Source organism: Pangasianodon hypophthalmus, chromosome 16 (assembly GCF_027358585.1).
Source record: "Pangasianodon hypophthalmus isolate fPanHyp1 chromosome 16, fPanHyp1.pri, whole genome shotgun sequence".
Classification (NCBI taxonomy): domain Eukaryota; kingdom Metazoa; phylum Chordata; class Actinopteri; order Siluriformes; family Pangasiidae; genus Pangasianodon; species Pangasianodon hypophthalmus.
Genome location: NC_069725.1, coordinates 9,361,489 through 9,387,377, shown reverse-complemented (window position 1 = coordinate 9,387,377; position 25,889 = coordinate 9,361,489). Strand labels below are relative to the sequence as shown.

Genomic DNA, 25,889 nt, shown 5'->3' with positions numbered 1-25,889 from the left:
TGTATATTTACCTCCTTAAACAGTGAACTGTATAAACATAGGAGATTCAGCAAGCAAATACATCTGTATGTTGATAGAGTTAAAACAAATCCTTGTATATAAAGTATAACTCGTTTAAAGGAGCTACTTCATAAAAAACTTTTACTGTTGATGCTGTGAGCAGCCTAGCTGATTTGATGTCACTTGCTGAACTCGGAGTCAAGGAGACCAAACAGGGATTTTGAGCTGAAGGTGTGTTCTTTGGGTTTTCTTGTCGGAGGTCGTAAAAGCTTTTCTGTTTAATGCATTTTACAGTAGAATGACGCACTTTAATTTTGTAATTATGGCTGAAGCTACACATAGCAAAACATACGGAAAGAAAATAAATACTCTAGCCAGACTTAAATATCTTTAGCATGCAATGTAATGACAGAACACAACATCTGTCTGAAACGTTGGGCATGATGATATACGTCATTTCTGTTAGTCTGTATTAACACACTTAACTAGCTAACAATAACTTGACGCAAATTATTACTTTACATTAGCTGCTACTTCTTACGCAAGCCGATTAGGTATCTGGAGAACTAAATCATGGGACTGGGCTGCACACTGGAGTTTTTATTTGCCCAGTGGGCCAGCTAATAAATTTCTGATTTGTCTGTTTGATTTTGTTAGCTTCGCTATAGACCGTCCTTGATGTCAGCCGTATTCACAGTCTTTATTTGGCTGTAGTAAAGACATTTTTAAGCCACTTAATCTTCTCCGAGTTGCTTATATCTCAAGCTGTGCAAACATTCAGTTCACATGAACAGCTCATAATGTTGTTTTTTATTTTTGTATTTGCAACATTCTTATCTGTTATTTGACAGCAGAGCACATTTGAATCCTTCACCTTCGATTTTTTAGATAAAAGCACCTGGAAAGCATTTTTCTGTTTTTAGTGTAAAAAAGAAATGACAGGTCTGAAAGTTTGAGAGGCGCCCTGTTGAAACGCTTGTAGCTCCGAATCCTGTTTTAGTGAGTAAACATTTAATGTAAGCGCACCACGGCTTTATTTATGCATTAAATCTGCTGTTAGTGTTGAATTATACATTAGGCCGTAAATAATGCAGGAGAGATTCCTCAATGATTACTGGCACGCTGAGAATAGTGCATTTGCTAATCATTTGCTCATTGATCTTCGCCGTGCGCTAACGCTAACTAGTTTTGGTGACACTTTTCCTGGCAGATGCTGAGGGTATGGTTTTTCTCGAGGTCAGCCGCAGGGATTGCAGAACCTATTTTATTATTTTTGTCAGTGTGGAATGAGCTGGCAATTATACTAGAGGTAAGAATTTTTTTTCCCTTGTCCTTTGGTGAGAAGTGAGCCGACAACTGCAATTAGATCAGCTTCTGCAATTGGAACAGCTTGATCCTCTCAGAGGTCACCCACATAATTATCGTCACACGGCATTAGCTAGTTTTGCTTTTCACTCTCGCAGTTAGCGACCTCTGTTTTAACCCGTACATCTGAGCAGAAATCCTAGGGTCTCCTGGCACCTTGGGTTTGATCTACTTCATTTGTCATTTCATACGTAGGAATAATTAGAGCGGCGGCGTGCTACGCCCCGGGGAGCGCTAAAGCTTACGACCTTTCTGCTCCCGTAGAGATGAGGCTCGAGACGAGGCTGCCTGGAGAGGAAGTTGTTATTAAGAAAATAATGGCTTTGACAAGTTCAGGATTAAATTGTAAACAAGTGACGTGATGGATCAGTACTCGTCGAGGTAATTGATTTTAGTGTCTTTGCCGAGCTGCAGTAGCTGGCTTTAATTAACGAGATTGAGGTTAATACCGCTTTGATTCTCCAGGCCTTTAGTGTTTGTGTGCTTTTGTTCACCGAGCCCTGAATTTAACCTCCAGCGTCTGTGTGGAGATTTTCTTAAGCTTGACCCATACTTTATATCTGCGTGGTAACATTTGAATTTACAGCATGCTTCTGTACTACAGGTATAAAAAGAATGTCACTATCTGTATCTGTTTAATACTCCAAATATCTGTTTTATACCTTTTCTTCTTTTTTCATGCTTTCTTGCATTCTCTCTTGGTGCCTTTTTTTTTCTTTCATTGAATTAAACTTTACCGCTATCCTCCAGAAACACAGAACTCCCCCCAGAATGCCAGCACTGTCGTCATGATCTGTGAATTCTGGCTCTAACAATTCCTCGACTTCAACTGCATCACTCTCACTCAAGTGCAAAACTGGCCTCAAAGTTTTTTCCATTCCTGCTCACCCAGTTATTATTTTTGTTTGCACCTGACTGCACTATTATCTAGCTACGTTAATTGGCCCTATTTCCCAAAATATCCTCAAATTGGTAGCCTAATTTAAACCACCTTGACCCAGGCCAGGCAGTTACTAAGGATGAGCAAGTAAATGCTGTAAATGAGCTCATGTACCTTTTGTTTGTCCTGTGAGGTTCATATCTAACCACTCACTCACGCCCGCATGAAAGTAAAAAACCTGAAATCCCAGTCCTGATGCACACCTCCAGGCTCAACCAGATGCCCTGTGAACCTCTCTGACAAGCTTTCTTTAAAAGAACAAACAAACAAACAGACCATCAGTTGCATGTCTCCTATTCGTACGTGTATTTGTATCTGTTCAGAACACATTCTGCTCATTCCAAATATTCTGTTTTATCCCTAATCTGTAAAATCTTTTCTGTTATTGCGAGTAAAGAGGAGAAAGGCAGGGGGTGCCACATGTCGAGATTTGGAAGAGGCTCGGTGGGTCTGTGCTTTCATCGAGTGGCTTCATCATCACAAAACGAAAATCATACTCTATTGTGGTAATACACAGCTCACCCACTTGAGCTGCCATTTACCTCAGCAGTGCAGTAGAGCATTTGCATTTTCACTTGATAGGGCGCTCCCTCAGGGCTAGTGGAGAGGGTTTAGTGACCATTGAAAGCTACCAGGCTTGTGCTTATCAAATTTCAACCAGCTTGTGAGTAGTGGCTGCTTAGCTGTAAAGTGTGTGTGTGTGTGTGTGTGTGTGTGTGTGTGTGTGTGTGTGGGAGAGAGGGAGGGGGAGAAAGAGAACGAGTGTGTGACACATTTATCTAAACACACTGAGACTGGATTACTGTAAGCAGGTTAGTACAGTTTTATAGTACAGTTTTTTTTAGGATTGTATAACAGGATGTTGTAATAAAGCTTAAGTTATTTGCTGTGCTTGTAAATAACACTTCCCCAATGAGTAAGCTCGTCACTAGATCTCTGCATTGTGTGCTTTTGAGCTCTCACCTCACAAGCTTTTTTTTTTCTTTTTTTTTATTCTGGTGCTGGAATTCAGCCGACTGGCTTCGAGCTGTTCCCCACCGAGCCTAAAAAAAGAGACGTTTTTGTTCTCCGTCCAAGAATACCTGTGCAGTACAGTAGGTCAACCCTAGGAGCTTTTTGAAGCATGCCGAGTTCACTGGAGCTGCATTCACACCCAACAGTAGCCACCCACAAGGCCAAGGCACAAAACCGTTTCATCATTCTCCACTTTACGATGCCAGATTCTCTCTCGAACACAAGCAGCAGCTACAACAGTAGTGGCGCTTCTTAAATTCGTGTTTGATTAGGGATCATTTCCATGTCAGCACAGCGCAAATCTGTTTTGCTTTCAGACTGAGCTGGGGAAAGTGAATGAAGGGGGAAGGGTGTGGACAGTTTTATAAATAAAGGAAGCGTGCTTGTAGAGATATGCATAATATCTCTGTTGTCTGGATGCAAATTTGGGCAAATTCTTTTGACCGTTAACTCGCTAGAAATCCTCAGTGAGCGCAAAGAAAGACTTCCACAGAAACATTAACGTGAATGATAAACCTGTTGCTAATAAACCTCTTAACCAATAGCATTACCAATAAACATGTGGGTGGGTGATGGGACAAAAATATCATATCACAATTCTCAAAGGCATTTCTACATTACACATTATAGATAATTATATCTACACACACATGTATACATATATAGGTTTGCGAACAATTTCCCGACAATACACTACTATTGCATAAAAAACAAACCCTATTTGATGATGTATTAATGTTTGCAGAAGTAAATAAATAATAATAAAAAAGTATATTTAAAAAATAAAAATTATATTTCTACAAGAAATAAAAAATATTTAACACTGAATAGGAGAAAATGTTTTTAAAACTCTACATAAATACAGGATTTTAACATCCCTTTTGCTGGTCTGGTCAGTTTGTATTTAATTAAAAAAAATATATAAAAAGATATCATGATCTCAGCACAATGTACTGTGATATCAGTTATCATTGTATTGATATTATATCACTCTAATTCCTGTCCACACACTTTTTATTTATTTATTTATTTTTTTTGGGTCAGAGATCCTTCTTTGTACGTGCCATCTCACGTTAGTTTGATCACATCCTTCCTCGTCCCCTTGCCATATAATAGAAGTGATTTCTCTTTCTGATATGTCTAGGAATAGGATTTCCTTCAGGAGCCAGCTCTAGTTCTGGCTTGCACTGATTAAAAGAACACTTGTAGATAATCTGTTTGAAACGTGTGTGTGTGTTTCATAGAAAGAAAGGAGCCAGGCAGGAGAGATTTGGATTGGTAAATGCTTATCAGCATGGTATGAGCCGGCACTCTGCAGGGATAAATATTTAATGACGGGGAAGCTGAAATAGAACCGTAACAGACCACTGGTGAGAAATGGAGTCACTATTTATATGCCACTCTTTGCCTTAAAGTAATGGAATGGCGAAGGTGCCCAAGGTTATTAGTGCACCTGAGATTAGCTGTTGTTGCCTGCGTGGAATTAGCCCTTGTTAGTGCTCATTTGGCTGCATGATGGCTTTACTCTTGAAGATCACACAACCAAAACCCAGTAGGACTGGGCAATATGACAATATAATGTAGATAGCATGATAAATTATGCCACAATACACTTCTGAGATATCGAAAGTATTGTGATATCTTTTTTTAGCAATTAAAACAGACTGGAATCAGTTGATATTGATGTTAAAATTTATATTAAAGGTTGAATAGAGCTGTTGACATCTCAAACCAGATTGGGCGGAAGGTGTCGATTAATTTTCTAGAACAGCAGCTCAGGCAGAAGTTGTCGGCTGAAACGCAAGTCACGGGTCTGTGTTAATGCGCATTATTGTTTCCATAGTAACAGCTTATTCACAGAGACTTGTGTGGGGCGGACGCTCCACATAATCTAAGCCTAATAATAAGAAAATGCGTTATGTTTTTTTCTTTGTTAAATAATATCATTGATATGGTGAAGCTTTCTGTAAGAAGATGTTCATTCAACATTTATGGAAGGAGTCTCTGGTTTCAGTGTTTCGTAACCGTCAGGATCTTCACAAAGTTTCTCATAAAACATTGAGACAGAGAAAGGGATGCTGGTGAGGAAACGACTGTTTATAGCTGTTATGTTGTAAGTGATAACAGAAAAAACTTATTACAGATGGTCCAGTACCTTAAATGTAACTATAAATGGATAAAAGCATGATGAGTTGTTCTTTAATAAAATAGAAATTGAAAAATCACTGTGGTATAAGAGGAATAAAACAGTTCAGCACATGCTGTTATAGGAAAATAATCAGCTCTTGGGTGGTAACTATAACAGCATTGTGTTCTATTTTTTACATATCACTGAATTCAGTTTTTTTTTTTTTTTTTTTTAATTTTTTTTTTATTTTTATATAAACAAAAAAATGCAGTACTTTTTTGCTGACAGTCAATCAGCTGTCATGTATCATAGAAATGTCTTCACGTGACATGATATATTTAACATATCACTCATGATGAATCCATGCAGTGTTCATTGTTGTGTCCTGGAAAAGTTTGTGTTCATCTGGTTGTTGCTGTTGCCTGGTCTAGCATTGCTGCTCATTGTTGTTAGCAACACTAATGGCTCTTAATGCTCATTCTTGCTGTCATCTGGTTTTACTCAACGCATGTTTTTGTTTAGCCCCTCAGGGACCTCCATCTATACATAGCTGTTAAATATTACATCATAGTCACTACAGTATTGATTAGTCATTGATTCATCATGTTATTGGCTGGTGTGATTTAGCTGGCTGTGTATTCCTTGCACTACTCCTGCGAGCCACTCGGTTGTCTCTGTTCCCCAATGCCTGGCTCCGAGTCAGTACATGAGCCTGTTCTCATTCTCCGGCCAAGTTGAAAATGGGGCTTTTCCGCACTCCCTCTCGCACTCGATTGCCGTTTAGACCGATTTCCATGTGAGCAGACAGGTTGCAAACGCCGCACGCTCTGCGTGTTGAATGAACACAATGGATTACATTGTGGACAGAATGTTTCCATTGTGAAGACGCAGCTTTTCCCAGGCACTTCCGAACGGCCTGCTCGGGTTACATGCTCTTTTTGCGGCCAGTTCACACGAGTGCCGAGATCAAATGTGCTCTTAGCTCAAATCTAATTTGCTTGGAAGCGAGTTGGCAATGCCAATCAGAAGTTATTAACAGCATTGCTGGTGACTTTTTTGGTCGTTAGGATTCCCATTGACATTAATTGCAGTCATTTTGTTTTCATGATTGGATTTTTTGATTTGCTCCTGAGGCACGATTGGGGGATGTGATGTGATTTGGCATGTAAATTCCTCTAGTGTGTGTCTTATTCTACTCTGATACATGGTAGGGATAATCACACAACCTTTTAAGTTTGTGTGATTATTATTGTAATATTATTGTTAGCATATTGCTATGTATTTGAACATTATATTCATATTTTGGGATTATTTCACATTTTTGGAACCTGCTAACACACACATCCAGGCTTCTTAAGTTGTCACAAAAAGCAAGTGTGTGAATTTTAGCCAACACAACATTGTACAGTACACTGTTTTAGATGCTTACAATGCACATAAGAGAAATGATTCCTCATTCCTCAGCTTCACCGAGCGATCTTTCTGAACCTGGCCAAGAATATGTGGTACACTTCTAACACACAGTGAGAAGATCAACATGACTGGAGGCAGAAGAAAGATAGTGGAATGTTAGTAGTTTAATAAAAAGTATTGAAAATGTAGCGCAGAAATGCGTTCTTGCTTTAGATTGGGAATAAACTGAACTGTTGGCTAACAACTTGCTGACACGATGTGTTACGTTAGAAAGTTAGAGGAGGATAATAATCATATGCTCAATCTTTTCCCTTAGTGTGTATTAATACACTTAACTAGCTAACAACCTTGTCATATGCTATTACATCACGTTAGCAACTAAAACACCGTATTGGGCAGCACACTGAAGCTTTTACATGCTTGGTGGGCTAGCTGGTATATAAATTAATTATGTCATGATATTAATTAGTTTGTGCACTACCGCCCCTGCCATCATAACACAGCACCTTCAGTGCAAAGCACTTAAATATGTTTGTGAGCAGTGTTCTGTTACGCTTTCCATTTTTTATAATGATGTCTGCTCTGATTGGCTGATGTGATGAATCATGTGTTTGTACATAAGTGAGGGCTCTGTCCTGCATCCATACGTCCTTAAAAATGTCAGACCTGACACATGGCTCCAAGCCAGCTTGATTACACACAGCTATAACGGTCTTCCTCGAGGCTGATTAGTCATAGTCTCGCAAGCCAGACATCTGCCTATCACTACAGAGTCTAATACTCAGTGTGGCACAGATCCGGCTACTTTCACATGAAGAAGAAATCTGATGTGTACTATAAACAACCACTAGGTTATTTGGTGGTTACTAGGCTTTCACAAAAAAGACAGGTTGCTATGAAGCTCATTGTAGTCCATGTTCAGAAGTTCGTATTCCCGTTGGTTTGATAAAACTGGCGCATGGAAGTGCAGAAAGCCAGTGAGCTTAATTTAATTCAGTTCAATTCAACAGGTAGATATTGTGACGACGCAGCTTTACAGAAATGCGGATGTAGATTTAGATCCTTGATGAGCAAGCCAGAGGCCGCAATGACAAAGAAAAACTCCCTGAAACCACGTGAGGAAGAAACCTTGAGAAGAACCAGACTCAAAACATACCCCATCCTCTTCTATAACAGTTTACTATAACGTCAAACAGTGCTAAGCGTATCGAAAGTATGTTCAGTATGAGCATATTATAAATAAGGGTCCTGGAATAGGCACAAGAACGTCTTTATCATTACAGCAGCAGTTCTTAGGTACAGTAGCTGAGACTTGATTGGTCGGCTAGTCAATCAGACAACACACCAGGTAAGAAATATACTTAAGAAATTTAAGAAAAGGCCAGAACCTTAAGTTAAAACTAAATCAGCTTAAGTATCTATGTAGTGCCAGGAAAGATAGGAACCCTGCCATGTGTCAGGATGTGCTGTTTTTGCCAGCAGTGATGACGATAATGTGGTAACGCACATCTATGCACCTGAAAACTATGCAGCTCTCCAAAGAATAATTGAAGTATTGATAAAATGGAAAATATTGGTGATGTATAGTTTGAAACTAAAACTGGGTTTATGATGATCTTTATAATGCTACAAAATTTTAGTCCTGAGATATAAGGTGTAGTTTGGCAGTGTGTCTGAGTTTAGGTGGAATATTGAAACCCTTTCCATTTTTTCCTCTAAGTAATGCGCAAGTCCAATTTACCAGCGAGTCTGTAAATCAAAGCTACTAAATCTTGCAAACAATAATCCTTTTTGAAGAGCTTTATTGATAGCAAGATGCCAGAGATGCTTTGAATGCTGAAACATGGAGCCATTTATTTAAAAAAAAAACAAAACAAAACAAAACAAAAAAACCAACAGATTCATGGCAGTGCAGGCAGTAGGTGGGTCTGACTCTGAATCCTTTGATTAAAGTGTTAAGTCTGCATCAGAGAGCACTCCGTCATGCTGTGAGCCGCGCCAAGAGGTCCGCTTTAGGTTATTCAGAGGAGACAGCGCTGAGGTGACTGGAAGACCCATTTGTCGAGGTGATTGATGAGGAGCAGCTAGAAATCCATGTAAAGAAGCCATGGAAAGAAGGATATGAAGATGGGAGGCCACATTTCACATCAGACAAGCTTTTTATTATTAGTGAAAACCAAAAAAAAGTCACCCAGTCAATGGACTACTCATTTTCCTTGACCTGTGTGTGTGTGCAGTCAGATGAATGTGGCTCTGTGGTGAAACACCCTCACTCTGGCTGTTAGCAAGCTTAGCCATGCATGTGCAAGCTATTTTAACTTATAGCCACACAGACCTGCCCCTGGAGGCTCGATAAAGTTAAGCAGCATGTTCCTGAGCGTGAAGCTGCCGAAAACACAACTGGAGCACAATAACTTGTTGTCATGGAACACCGTGTGCATTATGTGTATAATCCAGTGTTTCCCTTGACTGAATGCATCACGCTGGCTGCTCTGGCCTTGTTGCCCAATTGGGCTGTAGATGACAGATGCTGCCAAAAGCTTTTTTTTTTTGCCAGAAAGGAAGAAAAAAATATCTCGTTCAGTGATTTGGAAAAAATCCAAATTGCATTGTAATACTATTATTGGCATTTTGACTATAATGAGGGGATCATTTGTGCTTTGCCGTTCGCTCACTACTTAAGCTTTCCATTAGCTATTTCCCAGCGTTGGATTTAACTTCGCTTCTCCCAATCTTGCTGCTAGGCTTTGTGGTAAAACATGAGCCATTCCCTGACCTCCTTTCTGCATACACAGCGAAGGATGCGAGTGGTAATCTAATATATTACGGCTGTTGTTGTTGAAATGATGGAAAAATATTCCGCCCTCTGTTTGGAGGCAGGCCGCGCTATCAGTTAGGGATCAGGTCTCCATTTCACACACGGATAGGCCGAGTTAATCTCCTGATCGCTACTGTACGGCTTTACAAACGCTCCGCAAACTCGGCACACTGTGCCAGCCTGCTCGCAGGCCTCGGTGTGCTGCTGTTTTCTGTAAACAGATGCTCTCTCACATGAAAATCAGGCTGATAAAAAGGGAGCAGAAGGGTGCGGATATGGCTTTTGTAAGTGCACACTGTCTGTGGGTGTGTGCCGGGCACACTAAAACGCCCTGACCGGTAATAGCCCTGCTCAATGCATGTTTTATGAGCTGTCCGGGGAGGGTAGTGGAGCTCTGATCCTGCTTGTTCCAGCAGCATTTTCATTACCTCCTCCAGTCCCTTTTTCCCTCCTTGTCTGCTCGCTCTGAGGCAAGGAAACGATCTGAAATGATGTTTACAGTGCTGTCTGCTTGGAAAGTGCACCCAGACAGGCAATTCAGAGCCGTAGGTTTATTTTGTCCCCGTTTCATCCTCAGCCTGCTTCCCTGTTTTGGCAGATTGCTGTTAACAGACATCACAAGACACAAATCAGTGACACGACTGCATCTTCCCGAATCCTACGGTCCCCGTTGAGTATCTGCAGGCGTCCTCTTGCTCCATCGTAATCGGAAATAGTACTGCGGTTCAGTCCAGGCTCCCAGTTTCATATTTATATTCGCAGCCGTGTGGCCTTGCACAGACATGAACGGATGACGGAGAGGGTGTTATCCCTGGCAGACTGTGGCCTCTTAAAGGGACACAGTCTGCGGTTTGGAGCGAGCGCAAAAAGAAAGGTGGCACATCCAGAAACAAAAGCCTCTCCTAATTAGAGGTAATGCCATCCTGCGGTATCCAGGGTGGAGGTGCTTTTGGCCAAGCCGTTAGGCGTGTGTCTGAATGCAGCGCTTGTTCTCCTGGGCCATCTGCCGCCAGTCGGTAAGGTTTGGGGAAAAAAAAAAAAAAAAAAAAAAACAGGAGACACTAGATATCTGAAAAATTTAGTCTGAAAACAGTTTGACACCCTGACCTGATGGGATTGCTTGTGGAACTAATCATTTTGAACCTCATGTGCTACTTTTTGCATCGAGAAAATGAGATTGCTCTAGATTAGCAAGTCTGACGTTATCTTTAGTCCAAATAAAATACTCAGCTTTTCATTTATTATGCTTTACAGTGAGTATTTGTATTCACACTAATTGTAGCAGGAGTGTGAGGCTGCTTTAGGCATAGGCTTTAGTGTGTAATGTTAATATCTGTGTGTGAGATGGATTTAGACAGTGACAGCTGTGTTTATGCACCATTGATTTAGTATTGATTGTACGTGCTGGGGGTTGAGGATGAGCCATGCTCAGATCTGCTGCACACTTAATGAGCATTATCTAGCAAGAGGAGGAGCCAGTGCTAACAGCTCCCCGCTAACAGCTCAGTTAAACTCTCATACACTTCCTGCTCTGGCTTTATACATCTGCTGTGTACATGGCCTCGAATATTGCTACAGTGAACATACGCTGTAAGGCTTTAAAGCCTGTAAGTACGTTAGTAGCTCAACAAATAAGCTATGGTGTAAAACACAGCCTTTATTTAATAACTATAAAACCAAAGAAATGAAAACGACCAAAAATTTTTGCTCCCATTTTCTCTAGGATAAGTAACATATCTTGGGCTTAATATCATCTAGAGCAGCAGATTTCAGCTTTCTTTCTATAAATACCTTGTTAGAAAGAGCGAGATGATTTGACTTCGAATTAGCTTTGAATTAGCTACTTATTCATTATGAAAGCACTACGGTCAACTAATTTGACAATGGACAATAGCACAAAAATTCCGCTATTCTGCAGCCACTTGCAGCCTAACTCGTTAAAACAAGATGAGTCATGGAAATAACTCACAGATTGATGATTGGGACTTCATAACGGCTCACACTGTGTATTTCACATCAGTGTTCTTATCAATGGAGTAGATTAAGGGGTTCTCCAGCATCCTGGCTGCGATAACACACTCCAGAACTGGACTCTTAGAGAGAAGGGAGAGTGTGTAGCTCTCAAAAACACAACCCACTCTCAGATAAACAGGCCAGTCTGAGTGCTCAGACCACACACACACACACACACACACACACACACACACACACACACACACACACAGAGCCTCCGTCTCTCTCAGGTATTACAGTATAAAATGAAGTTGCTCTCAGCCTGATAATAGACACATGCGCTGATGGGAAGCAGGGCCCTCGGGGGGATCGACTGCTTGGAGGAAGGACACGCATACACTCATACTCTCATACACTCCCACGAGCACCAAGCTTTTAGCCACAGCTTTACTGGCTTGGCAAAGCCGCTGGCGAGATTGTTTGCGTGCAATTAATAACCTTGAATCTAACCTTGAGAGTTTTTAGTCATGTGCTTGAGTGAAGACGTCTGAAATTGATTTGGGTTTGATATTCACTACTTCTGGTTCAGAAATCATCTGGTGTGAATGAAATATCCCAGCTGTGTCCTTTTCTGTCCTCCAGCTTCTCCAGCGCTCATGCTTATGAATGAGATGTCGCATAAACCACAGCTCCTAAACACACAGTGTAAATAGGGAAAGGTCAGGGGTTCATGTTGTTTGTACACCACTGGAGAGAGTGGATGTTCGGTGGGGGAGGTGTGTGTTCGGTGGGGGAGAACAGCTCCCTTGGGGGCCAGTTAAGGAGGAGTTTGCCCAGTCATGTGAGGCAAGGACGCTACACAATAAAGAAGAAACCGTTGTTTCTTTCAGAAAGGCTCGGCAGAAATGGAGAGTGCAGAAAGCAACAGTGATAAAGATGTGGTTTAGAAATAGCCCTATTCGGACTGGACTAGCATATCCGGAGTATCTCTGGGATTTTAGTCCCGTACGAAACGGTACTGTCAGGACTTTTTTTTACAGATTGAGTGTGTACATGTTTGGAAAGATTACACCGGTTTTACCTTCTAAAAGTAGGAATAACCCAGGTGATATATGTCCTGTCTGAAATACCTGTAGGTAAAGATTCCATTATATCCTGTGAGATTTTGTGCTTTCTTTTCCTTCAGTATAAAGATGCTACAAGTACTCACTCTGTTCTGTCATCTTCCGCTGAAACCAGAACGAAAGCAAGTATTGGTTGTATGACGTATGACAGTGTTTTAAAAGGACGTGTCCAAGAATCAACACTTCTGGGTAACCTTAAATAAATTATTGAGGTCTGAGCACAGGTAATGCTCATATAGATATTATGGTCATGAGATCTACTAACTTGCTAACATGTATGTGTGTGTGTGTGTGTGTGTATATATATATATATATGTGTGTGTGTGTATATGTATATATATATATATATATATATATATATATATATATATATATATATATATATATATATATATATATATATATATATATATATATATATATATATATTTTTTTTTTTCTTCTTCTTCTCCATGACGACCATGTGTACATTTGAAGACAATCCAATCTCGGTGGTTTATACAGAGATTGCTAATCATCCATCATTACATACATCCTCCACCAACAATTCTTTACAGATGTATGTCCGGAAATCTTATCCCATCCAAACAGTGCTTTAGAAGAGCTTGATCTATTTTCCTAAGCTTTTCATTTTGAAATATCCATAGCATTTATCCCTTAAAGCATCCAGACAGGTCTTCTGCGCACAGCTTCAGTTTACAGCCCGGGTGTCATTTTGAAGCAGCCATGTGTTTCTGTGCTGTATGAGATTCTCAGTAAACACATGTCACAAGAAGCACTGTGAGTCACAGGGTTGCATTCGAGAGCGCCTCTGCTCGGGATTGTAGTGGGGGGCAGTGAAGTGGTGCCTTTGTGTTGCTTTTCACTGCCTTTGAATGATTGCTGGTGTTGTGTCTTTTATACTGGACCTCTTCTTTAGTCGCACCATTGTAGCTCTTCGCCCGATGAGGTAAGCTGACAGCATTCATTACAGCTCTGTTTTGTGTCTGCCATTGTCATAAGCTATAGAAAGCAAATTGAATATGGACTTTTTTGTCTGATAAATTCGAGTCGTCCCCCCACCCCCCAATCAGCACACAGCCACCCCCACATTGCAGATAACACCGCTTAATCTTGCTTTCACAAGACATAGCCAAATCATACGAGAGTATTTTGCAGCTTTCAATCCGCTCACAAAGCCCATCTAAATCCTTGCCAGTCATACTTCTAGCATCTCATAATTCTCGGGTGGAAAACTCATTTGTTGCATCTGGGATCACCAAATAATTTGCATACATTTTGCCAGGGCATGAAGCAAGCTCATGATTGGCACAAGCACTTGACCTGTGTTATTTATTTAAAAAAAAAAAAAAATGGCAGCACATGTACTTTGCTTGCCATAGGTCTGCCTGAGATCATGTGTCTGTGGGAGTAATGCGCGAGAGACTCGGGATGAATAAAGCACAGCTCTATGAAAGAGTTATGTTGGAAAAAAGGAGTGCGTTTGGTAATAGAGCCCTGCTGCGCGCCCATTGTGGGGTGATGTGTTAATAGAGAGAGTGCAACATGGTGGTTAAGAGGGCGAGGAGGTCTAATTTCTCCGCTGCTCTGAGGGAGGAACATATTTTTATTTAAAACCTCCTGGCTCACACCCCTTGACTTCATAGCAGTAATGGAAATGGTAAAATAGGTGCTGTAGCCCCTGAAGCCTATTCACTGGCTTTCACAAATGGCTGGTTTTGCTCCATCCCCTCCCCTCTTTCTGTCTGTCTCTCTCTCTCTCCCTCTCTCACTCACCCTTCCTCCCTTTTCCATTAAGACAGCTGCTATCTTTCAAAGGGTCCTGCTCCACTGATTGATGCGTAATGGCTTCAGGCCTCACCTGCCCCTCAGCATGTTATTCATCTGTGAGCTCCGCGTAAAAGCACACTGATAACTGCGTAATTGGTCCTGGTCAAAATTTGGGCTGCACAAGGAACCAGTGTGTCATTTGTAGTCGTGATAGAACAAGGGTCATCGATTAGATTTAACCTCGGTACAAATTCTTGAGGAGCAAATACAGTTTGGATCCCACTAAAACTACTGCTTTAGCACAAAGCGTCAGACCGTTGTTTATAACTGAAGCGCTGATAGAGATGCTCTGCTGCTTTTCATTACCAATTCTCCTCACTTAGATTCCAGCTCATTGCTGTCTTTCCAAACCTCAGACTTACAGGAGTCATCTTTTTCAGTCTAAAAGCTAACGATAGCAGTGTGGGTGTGTTTTCGCTCTGCTGTATTTCTAATAATATCGAATACATTATTTGTACTCTATTCTGCAGTATATGGCCATAATCTAAACAGCACAGGAGCCTGTAGCTTTACTTATACGCTCTAGCATCGGTTAAAATTCCAACTTTGTGAACTACGTAAGAGTAAAAATTGGACTTTGTGATCATGTACAGTAGTGATTCATGTTTATAATCATCTGGTGCAGAGATTGCGTACTTGACGTGCACTGTGTCTGGTTTAGCATTCATTTTTATGCTTTGGATTAGTAAATATAACAGGCAAATATCGGTGCTGACCTTCAGATCATTCTATACATGCATTACTCCAACAAGATTTTCACTTCTGCACTCTTTAAAGAACTTTTAAAAATGTGAGTTTTGCTGTACCTGGTGTAAATATGCTTTAACTGAGTGTACTTGAGCGAAAAACTATGACTTGCATGTAGTTACACGTTTCAGTATGCCCTGATGGTGACAGTATCCAATAATTTACCCTTTATACAAATTTTCTTCAAATCTTAATTGCAATATGTGGATCAAAGCTAGAGAAAACTCGCTCACAGGCTGTCATTTGACAATCCCAGCTGTAGAACATGGAAGGAAAATTAACAATCAAGGTCTTAGGATTTAGACAAAGGTCAGTGGAAGTCTTACTAATGCTGTGGCTATGTTGTTTTATCCAGCATTCAAAGTAAAAAAAGCAGTTCTGGTTAAAATGTTGTGGTATGCAGGCACTGTTTGAGTCATGCAAATAATTTCCTTTAAAAACCTTTGTCCCACCTATGAAAGAATTCATTATACAGATTTAAAGCTTCGTTTACAAATACATTTAACTAAAAAAAATGACTAAAAGTGTTCTACAAAAATATTCATAAATATAACAACTCAGGAACTGCCCTTAGACTTGTATTATAAGTGAGTTTTGAGTAAACAGGGTTTTTTTTTTGTTTGTTTGTTTTTTTTTCCTTTTTCTCAGTATGAGGAAATGTGGTAATTCTTTCCATGGTAGTCAGATATAGGCTGTGGATTTGGTAGATAGCGAATAGTTAAATGCAGGTGTATTCCTTTAATGATATATTAAAAAAAATAAAAATAAAAAAAAGCATCATCAGGTCATTCAGTACAAAATGGCCATGACACAAAATCTACCATATTTACACACATTAAATTGTCCTGAATCGTTCTCCTGAGTTTACACCCATGTCCTGTCAAAAGTGAAGCATGTTATGATCTAAAATGGCACTGCTGTTTTGTAATGCTGCTCTTATGTAGTTAAGTCTATGTTAAGACACAGCTGTGGGACTGAAGTGTGTGAAGTCTCCTCTCATAAATCGAAATGTTGCAAAACATTGCTTTCACTTGATCTCGCTTGATGTGCTGGAGGCTCTGTGGTTAGCCTGCAGTATGAGTGCGTGTGTGTGTCAGCCAGCCGGCGGTCAGTGTGGTAGCTCATCATTAGGTGATTAATCCGGCCGTGACGCTAGTGTTTGTGTTGAGGATGACGAGGAGAGCAGCTGCCCTGTCAGTCGGCGTCTACTGTAGAGATGACAGGCTGCCCGTTGACGAGCAGAGTTGTCAACCGCGCCACTCTGCCTGCCAAAACCTATTTCTCTTTCCTTTTCTTTTTTTTCTTTCTTTCTTTCTTTTTTTCTTTTTTTTTTAACCTTCTCAGTAACACACATCTGATTTTGGCAAACGACCCAGTTCTTTCCTTCTCTGTCTCCTCACATTTCTGGATTCACCCCTGGCAACATTTGAGGACATACATAATCTCATCCTCACATGCTCCTCCCAAGAGACTTGGAACCTCCGATATCTTTTGTACACTTTTCTGGCCTGTGAGCTTCAGGCACTTGAAGGTTGCAATCTGATTGGCTGTTTGTACTTCTCTATATACACAGTTCTCTGTATACAGCTTTTTGGAACAAGATAGAGTTACTGGATTACAAAAAAAAAGGTCATGGCATCTCATCTTTAAAAGATATTCAAGAGGTTGAAGATAGTGGTGAGTAAATAAGATCGCCTCGCATTTTTGCTGATGGGCTGTGAGAAAAGGTCGTCTGTGTTGTCAGTGAAAGCCTTTTTCTTTGAAACTAGGTGAATTTTGGCCATGTTTAGTGCCAAAAAGTGCCAGACTCTACTAAAAGAGGGCTAGAAGTCTGACTTGAGAGGCTATGACATACAAGATTGAAGTTGTTGCTCTAAAGAAAGCAGTGTGTACACTTGGGTCTGCACAGCTGTTCCATGCACTGGTTTGTTTTTCTCCCCCACCCCCCATGTTTTTATTTTTTTTATTTATTTTTTTTTTTTTTACTTTGTTCAGATGATTGATCTTTATTTTTATGAGTGTTGACTTAAAAGGGGGAAAGAAGCAGTGAGCATTTCAGTAAAGCTTGTAAAAACGGGATTTGGTCCGAAGCTGTTTTCTGCCTGGAGATTGTAGCCAGGTTCTGTTCTCCATGCCTGTCTCTTCTGATTTGCAGTGCTTAGCTCTACACTAGGCTGACTGAGGCAGATTGTTCTGACCCACACATGACCAAAAACCATTGTGCCTGAAGTGCACAAGGGCTGCTGGTCCAGCTTGGACCCTGCCTCAGAGCGTTTCCAAGTTTGATATAGGGGCAAAGCAGTGCACCATGGCTTGAACGCGGAAATATTGAGAAGCTCTGTGCACCTGATCTCCTGTAAGATGCGCAGTGGAGGCTGTTTGAAGACGGTGCTGCCGGGAGCGCTCTTTAGGTCACTGGGAAAACAATTGGCCGCCTCTCAGCGTTCAGCAAAATGAACTGGGGAATAGAGCAGGCAGCTTGAAGTTTGTGTTCTTTTTGATATAGCTTTGCTCGAAGCTCTCCTGAGGCTAGGCAGTGCTGCGGTGGAGGAGATTGCCCATTGATGTTCCTCTCTATTCTGAGCAGCTGCGCTGTCTAGTGCCTCTGATTGATTCTGAAGATTGCATGTCTATTAATAAGCCTTTTTTTCTAGTGGCTTTCACCTACGATAAGAGTCTCTCATGGTAGCAGAGAGTGTGATGTTCGTCAACGATGATTCAAGATGTGTAGTATTTCAGGTCTAAAAAGCATCTCTCTTTTCTCTCTGTAGCTCTCCTGAAACCCTGGGGTTGTTGGTGTGGCCGAATTTTCCCTGGATTTGATTGGTAAATTCAGAAGACTGAAGCCCAGGCTCACAGTCTACCTTTCACGGAGGCCCAGCCGTGAGAGGACAGAGGAAGGCACGTGGCGAATCATGACCGCCGACAAAGAGAAGGACAAGGAGCGGGAGCGCGACCGAGAGCGTGACCGGAGAGAGAAGGCGCGCGAGAGTGAGAGCTCGAGGCCACGCCGCAGCTGCACACTGGAGGGCGGTGCCAAGAACTATGCCGAGAGTGAACACAGCGAGGATGAGGAGAATGAGGCGGCCGGAGGCACGGCCGCTCCTGAGGAAGCCACTAAGAAAAGCAAGAAGAAGCTGCCGAAGAAGAAGTCACGCTACGAGCGCACAGAGACCGGCGAGATCACGTCCTTCGTCACAGAGGACGACGTCATCTACAGGCCTGGCGGTAAGAGCCGTTTAAAGTCTAGCTCTGGCTCGAGTCGGGGAGACAATTCCACAATAGTGCTTATGACTTCATTTGCTAAACAGCACCTGATTACACACCCAACATTTTCCAAGGTATTCTTGTCCCAGTAAATACAGACCTGTTTGGTTTTATAGAAAGCCCTGTGTGAGTTTTAGTTGGCTCCCAACGGGGAAAGAATGTGTTCAATAATATTATGCTAACATAACTAATATCCTTGCATTAGCATACCACAGGTGGATAACTCTTGCCTCAGTAGACATCACTCATATAACTAACATGTAGATGAAAAGGAATGCGTTTGTATTGGCTACCAGCGACAGTAATGTGAATTTATTCTAATGCGCTCGATGAGAGAATGATATTGAGCATGCCTGGAGCATATGACGCTATTTCGCAACATTTCTTGCACCTTAGCTTTTTTAAATACGCCAATGCACACACATTTATTTCCTTTAGTTAATGTGAAATAGGTCTTTATTATGCGCTGTGTTTGTCTAATTGGCAGCAGTAACCTCTGTGTGTAATCACGGCCTTTTTCACTTACTGTTTGTAAATTGCTTTTACATGCACAGCTAAGGGGAAATGTCAAAGCTTTAGTGAGGGGCAGCCATTGTGTGTGTGTGCGTGCGTGCGTGCTGCCTGTAGACTTAAATCATCCCTGCCATGTCTTTCATTTACCTAGCAGCAACGAAAGGTCAAGTAGAAGCGTGCTAGCAGTGCATAGTTATTTAAAGTTAAGACAGTGAAAATCATAGCCAGTGTGTAATTTCAGCCCTTTTCCTGCTCCCACATTATGCTCCCCCCTCATACACACGCACGCGCACACACACACACACACACGCACACACACACACACACACACACGCATACATTTTCTGCATAATATGCTCGGAGGCATTATCTGTGGAAGGTCCTTGAAAGCGCTGTCTGCCCTAATGAAGCCTCGTTTCTGACACTGATGCTGCGCCCTGTCAGTTTTGTGTTTGCTAGCCTAGACAATAGCAGGTTCTCTTCATCTCGCTGACAGACAGGCAGGAATAATAAATACACCATGTTCAGGATATATACAAGGATATGATGTCACACATTAGGAATGTCAACTAAGGTGCCTATAATGTTGTATTGTCTGTTGGAAAGTATCAGCTTCTGAAAATGAGTTGCACTCAATTTCCTGCTCAGGAGCTGCTTTCATCTCCATACACCACTTTCAAGACATGATGTTGCGCCCGTGTGCGGGTGTGTTACTGTAGCAGGTATTGTTCAAGGCAACTGCAGAATCGGTGGTCATTTGGTGCAGCCTCGTTGCAATCAGATTTGGGTGGCTTAAGTAAGCACAAAGCCTGGCCAGGATTAAGCACAGCTAAATGTTAAATCCTTTTATATTTGTCTAGTGGCACACAATATGTAAAACTGACCACCCTTGGAGAGTGTATTAAGCAGGCAGAGAGGCAGACTGTGGGAGGGGGGATGTGGCAGAACGTGGCATTAATTGCTTTTGTTACTCGAGAGGGAGACTAACAAGAGTGTGACACTAGATAATATTAAAAACACTGAAAGCGTATATATCTATGTGTCACCTCAGTTTTTTTTTCCCCGTCTCTGGCTTAGTGTGCATTGATTAGGTTGCTGCTATGTTGTTTCAGTGTTTAATGTGCTTCTGTAAAAAGAGATGGAAGGTGTGTGTGTGTGTGTGTGTGTGTGTGTCAGACAGAGGGGGTGGGTGGTGTGGAGCTTCTGGAGCATTTGTATGTGCAGGACTGAGCAGGCCAGGCAGCACAATCGATCGCCTCTCTGAGTGGTCCTCCTGTGTCCGGGCCGCGCGTAGCTTTGCGGATATTCACCACACCGAAGCGACTTATGGATCCAGCAAGGAGATTATACGCACACAAGATCAATGACCAGGTTCTCTGTGCATATCTTGTCCGCTCTGGCCATCTGCAGTCTCGCTTACAATGCTGCACGAGTGTCCTTGCACCACTGGCCTTTTGAAGAGTTCACCAACAGGATGTGAGCACTGTGTGTATCAGCATTGCAGCTTAAAGTGCTGCTCCAGAGCTGGCTGCATTGAGCTATAGGTCTGCCCGTGTCATTTGCTTGTGCTCTGTCTCTGGAGACACGTGTAGCCCTTAGAACACCCTCTCTAATATTCTCTCTATGTCTGTGTTCCCCCTGGCCGCCTGTGGGTGTCTGGACAGCTGTCACCTAATTACACAGCCACCCAAAGCCCACAGTGCTGTCAGCAGGGCCAAATGCCTCCCACCTCCAGGAGCCTCTGGAGCACCTCGCTGCCCGCTTAATAACCACGACCCTTTTGTCTGCTTGCGCTTTTGCCCAGCTCAGCTTGTATTTCGCACAGGGATGAGTCAGAGCCGGTTTTCAAATAGTCAGAGTGTAAAAAAAATTTAATAGTTCATTTTATTAATTTTTTTGGTTTGCTCTTTTATGATAAAATTCATCTTTTTCTTTTTCATTTTGGTTTAATCATATTAGCAGCATTTTAATTCAAGAGGATGTTTGCTCAGTGTAAACTAGCTGCACTAGCAGAAGGCTTATTTTAATGCTCCAGTTGTGTGTTAATTTTTTTAAGCAGCAAAGACTACTAACGTGTGTAAACAACCGCTCTAGCTATAGCCTGTTAAAGCCAGACATGCTCTGTAACATGGATAAACGAGTACTCTGGTGTTTTCCAGCCCAATCTCAGTCCATCACATCGTGTGTGAAGTTGCTAGAGAATTCAAAACTACAACCGTTAACACTCGTACACTCTTACCAAACTGTTCTAATGGAGGTGCCCCCACCCCCCAAAATTTCTTAAGTGCAATAATACAATAAAGAGTTGCATAGGTATCTAGACACAAGGATGAATTATACAGATTTAAAGTTTAATAACTAAAGAGTTTGTGAAGGCAGCATGCAAAAAATGTATGTAAATGCTTATTGAGAGCATTTAGCAATGGCCCTTAGACTTCCATTATAATTCAATTGTAAGTTTCATGTAAACAAGATTTCTGCTCTTTTCTCAGTGCAAAGAAACGTTTTGAGATTGCTGACAGTTGAGGGAATCGCGCATACAGCACAGGAGCTGTAGAAAGAGATTATGCTAAAAAAAACACTGGAGTAGCTAGGGCTGGGCAATATAAGGATGTAATATTGATACTGAGATAAATTGTCATATCTTTTTTGTAAGTTTTAAACTCTAGAAGCTGCTGAATCTTTTTAAAATGTTAAAATCTTTACAGATTTTTTTAATGCCTGTTCTGTGTTCACTTATTTATGTAGCCAATCAATAAAGTATCACTGAACTCACTTATAATTCAACACTACTCTTTTGCTGGCAGTTCTTTAGCAAGCCTATATTTTGTGATACATATCGTATAGCTCAGAGATGTCAAGTATCACAATATATATTTTTTGTATCGCCCACCACTACTATAGACATGACTGTTCCAGCACATTTTGTCAGAAGAAAATAACACCTCAGGGTTGTGAAGTACACAGCAGTTTCGTGAGGGCTTGTCAAATATTTCTCAAACAACACTGTAAATCCGAACAGTCTTTTTTGTCTGAAATTCCCGTCCCTTATTTTATGAATACAGCCGAGAGGGTGACAGTAACGCTAGCTTTGTACGACGTGATGGAACACACTTCTTCATGGCTCATTCCTGAGTTGAGAATGAACAGTCCTTTGAGCACAGACAAACATTGAGCACATTAGTGAAACAAATGGAGTGCTTTTCTCAAACAAGACCCTGTTGTTGAGAGGGAAGAAAGAAAACCTGAGTTTGTGGGTTATGTATAATTCACCGAGGTGCGATTATGAGCTGCTGACCACCTGCATGAGTCATGGAGAGGGAGCTCAGCAGTGTTACCTCATATACACACACATGGTTTTTCCATGCATGTATACACACGCTACTCCTAGCTGTCCTCAAACCCGCAGACAAGGCTTGGAAGAAGGACTATTATTGAGCACACCTGTGTATGGCTATGAACAGCCTCCCTTTGTTTGTGTGCGACTTTCAGGCTTGTATCAAAAAAAAAAAAAAATAAAATATCTATATTACCTTACCCATTCTATTGAATAACATGTCTCAATATCCTTTACATGGGTGTTCATTGGTATTCAGTGAGCACAAGGGATTCTCTCACTGCTATTCATATCTCAAGTATTAGTATTATACAGCTTTCCTGACATCGCTTTGGCTAAAGCGTTTCCAATGCGACAAGACAAGAAACCCTTTTTTTACAGCGTTTCTCATGAAATTCAAATACAGGCCATAGGATTGCAGAGAAAAAAGGAGGCCAATCTATTTAGAAAAATCCCCAAGCGTAGCTCGATATGACTGCAAGCCTGGAGAAGGCTTCTGTGAAATCCTAACCACCTGCAGATTACAAATTAGAAAGCTGCTACATGATAACACGTCAGAGGGCTCCTGTTCGTACCTGGGGAAGCAACTGTTTTTTTTTTTATAAGCTTGATAGATGCTATCTCGAGGTATAATGCGAGCTGTGAGAGGAAAATATGCAAACTAGTGTGAGACTTGAGTAGAAGATTGGTGTTAGTGTGTGGCCTTGGTGAAGTGGAGTCATGGCAAAGGTGTGTGCGAGTGCATTTCGGAAGCAAAACTGAAGAGACACAGATTCACCTCAGCAGCAGAGCAGAAGAAGAGAGCGCGGGTGTAAATTGGACGCACGATGGTTCGGACCGGGTTTCCTCTCAAGCACAGGGTTTCGGCTGTGGCCTGAGACGCGCTTGCCTGCAGGAAATGACACAAGCAGAGCAGGCCGACAGTTTGCTGCTTGTTGTTCATATGGGAGGAGAGGAGTGTGAAAGCGATTATTGCATCCCTCCTGCTTCTTTAATTTGAGCAGCAGCAGAGTGCAGGTTTGCCGCCTGCCAAGCCGCTTTGAGCCGGCCAACCTGACAGCGCAGGTGTGTTGTTTTACCGCATGCTTCGGTGGAAGTAAAGGCATGTTTATTGTTTAGAAACTCCAGGCTCGTGTGTCAGAAAGTGTTGTTCTGCACTCTAATTTGCATGCTTGTTGCTATTTTCTGTCAGTGGTTAGGAGAAAAGATATCATGTGTATTCATAAGTTCCCATATTTCATTTGAGGCAAATCGTGCATCGATACCAATCAGCTGTCATTCCGATACCTTACTGATAGTCATATAAAATGACTGATAGCTATCTAAGCAAAGCAGACTGCAAATTGTGCTCTGTGGAAATATCAAGAGGAAGAACTACAGCGTCTCCCTAAAACTTGATAAAACATCTTAAACATAAAAGTCAGCATAAGGAGTTCACTTATAGCAGCAGACAGCCACAGCAAACACTGGCTAGGTGAGAAAAAAAAATCCCTAAACAGATCATTAGGTGTGTGAAAATAACAGGTCTTATGCAATATACTGTTCTTGACAGCGAGAGATTCTAGCGCAGTGAAAACAAGTATGTACTTTACTTAGAGCTGTGCAGAAGCACTTTTCTGAAATGACCCTGCAACCCCACTCGATCCAAGTTAACTAATGTAGCTTGCTAATGCACTTCATTTAAAATCAACTAGCTGACGGTATAACGAATGAGCCTAGCAGCGCAAGTGCGTGAACATGCGCACGTGCCCTTTTCATGACCAGTATTTAAACCTGGGGAACATAAACAGCTCTAAATAAAATGTTCCATGGCTCCACTCATAAATTAATGCTCAATTCAGTGTCGGTATCTGTATCGAATTGAATCCTGGAACTGGAAAAAAATAGTATTCAATTATAAGTGTGTTAGTATTTGCAAATTGACATTATAGATCACTGACCGAATAGGCAGTTCTACAAAGCATAAATGCAGATTATTCTGATTAATAATCAACAACAGACCCACACCAGCCACTATATCAAAGAAACGGGCAAACGTCCAAGTTTTCATTAAGACCCTTTGCCGCTTGTGTTTCCATGGTATAAATCCAAAAGGCTTTTTTGTGTTTTGTTTAAAACATCACATTTTTTATGTGATGAAAAAAAATAATGGAAGCTGAACATCTATTTGATCTTTATCCAGCACTTGTAATGGTGTTTTAGACATGCATGCTCTTGGTTGGTTTGTTTGTTTTTTTTTTTTTTTTTCTTCTTTTCTTTTTTTTCTTTTGTCGTCAGAGCAAATCCTTCCTGTATCAGCACCACCTGTTCAGCACAACAACACATCTGACATGAAGATCAAGCTTCCTTCAACATTTCTTTTTCATCAGGTGTGTTTTAAATTAGCCCGGCTTCACAGACAGGGGGGGAACAAAAACAGTGAGGCATGTACTGTATAGCAGGAGCTCCACGTGAATCCTCCCACTCTGTTCTTCTCTTATACATAAGAGATGTATTTAGAAGTACTCAAAACAAAGTGATCATGTTTAAGCTTTACTTTTTTTCCCCTTGCATGCTGTTTTATTGCCCTTGCATGCATTTGTGTTTCTCTCCAGCTCAATAAATCTCAGTCTATCTAAGGACGAGGCCAGTGCTGCTCTAGCCGAGCAGTCGATAAAGGGTGTGTGGTGTTTGCAAAGCCCCTGAGCTCGAGAGAAAAGGGGGGAGAGGTGGAACCTGTAGCCTCAGGGAGGCTTTGGGAAGTCTACAAAAACCCTGGAAGAGCTCACATCCCCTCCCACCCCCCACTGCAGCCCCTCCTCTGCTTCTCTCTGGCTCTGCCTGCTTGAGCTCTGGAAAAGCACAAAATGGCTGGAACGCCGCTGAACAGATTGAGGTCTGCTCTCGGAGAGCACAGCGCAAATTAGCAGTTCACATCAAACAAGGGCCATCAGGATTGTTGTGCTGATTTGATGAATGTTTTAGTGTTGTTTGGGGGAAAGAAATCTGATGGCACATGCTTGTGCTTCATAACATGAAACCGTGAGAATTTCTCCCCCTTAGTGCTCATTTTAATCTACTTCCCCTGTCCATATTTGGTGTTTTGCTTTCACCCCTGAGCACTTGTTCGCTAGCTTTCAGTCTGGACAGAATCCATCTCCTCTAAATGGAACTACTGCCTGGGTTAAGGGTCCCTAAGCCGCAATTCTCTGAGGTAAATCCCCCTTGACGTGGCATGGGACTTTCAAAGACATGTCATCTCATCTTTAGATTTGTCTCTTTTGTTCTCCGAGCTCCCCTCCCCCCTCTTCCTCCTCCTCTTCATACGACGAAGGCTGTGTTGTGGGGCCCCACAGGTCAGCAGCACCACCAGCGGAGCTTTTCATTTATGTCCGTGGGAGCCACACGTCACTCATTCATCCGTCCTCGCTGACAGCCAGAAAGCTGAATGATAACAAGCC

General features: G+C 41.7%; 1 protein-coding gene across 4 annotated transcripts in view; it reads left to right on the top strand.

Moving 5' to 3' along the window:
• The window catches only part of rerea (arginine-glutamic acid dipeptide (RE) repeats a), a 168,271-nt gene that overhangs the window by 67,043 nt on the left and 75,339 nt on the right, over nucleotides 1-25,889 (top strand). For 3 of the 4 annotated variants that reach the window (XM_026920126.3, XM_026920127.3, XM_034311585.2), the window contains exon 2: nucleotides 18,104-18,560. In XM_026920126.3, coding sequence (XP_026775927.1) covers nucleotides 18,248-18,560 — 313 coding nt within the window. In that variant the 5' untranslated portion in view covers nucleotides 18,104-18,247. Of the gene's footprint in view, nucleotides 1-1,235; nucleotides 1,310-18,103; nucleotides 18,561-25,889 lie in introns of those variants that run through there. The other variant, XM_026920128.3, reaches the window with a different exon arrangement.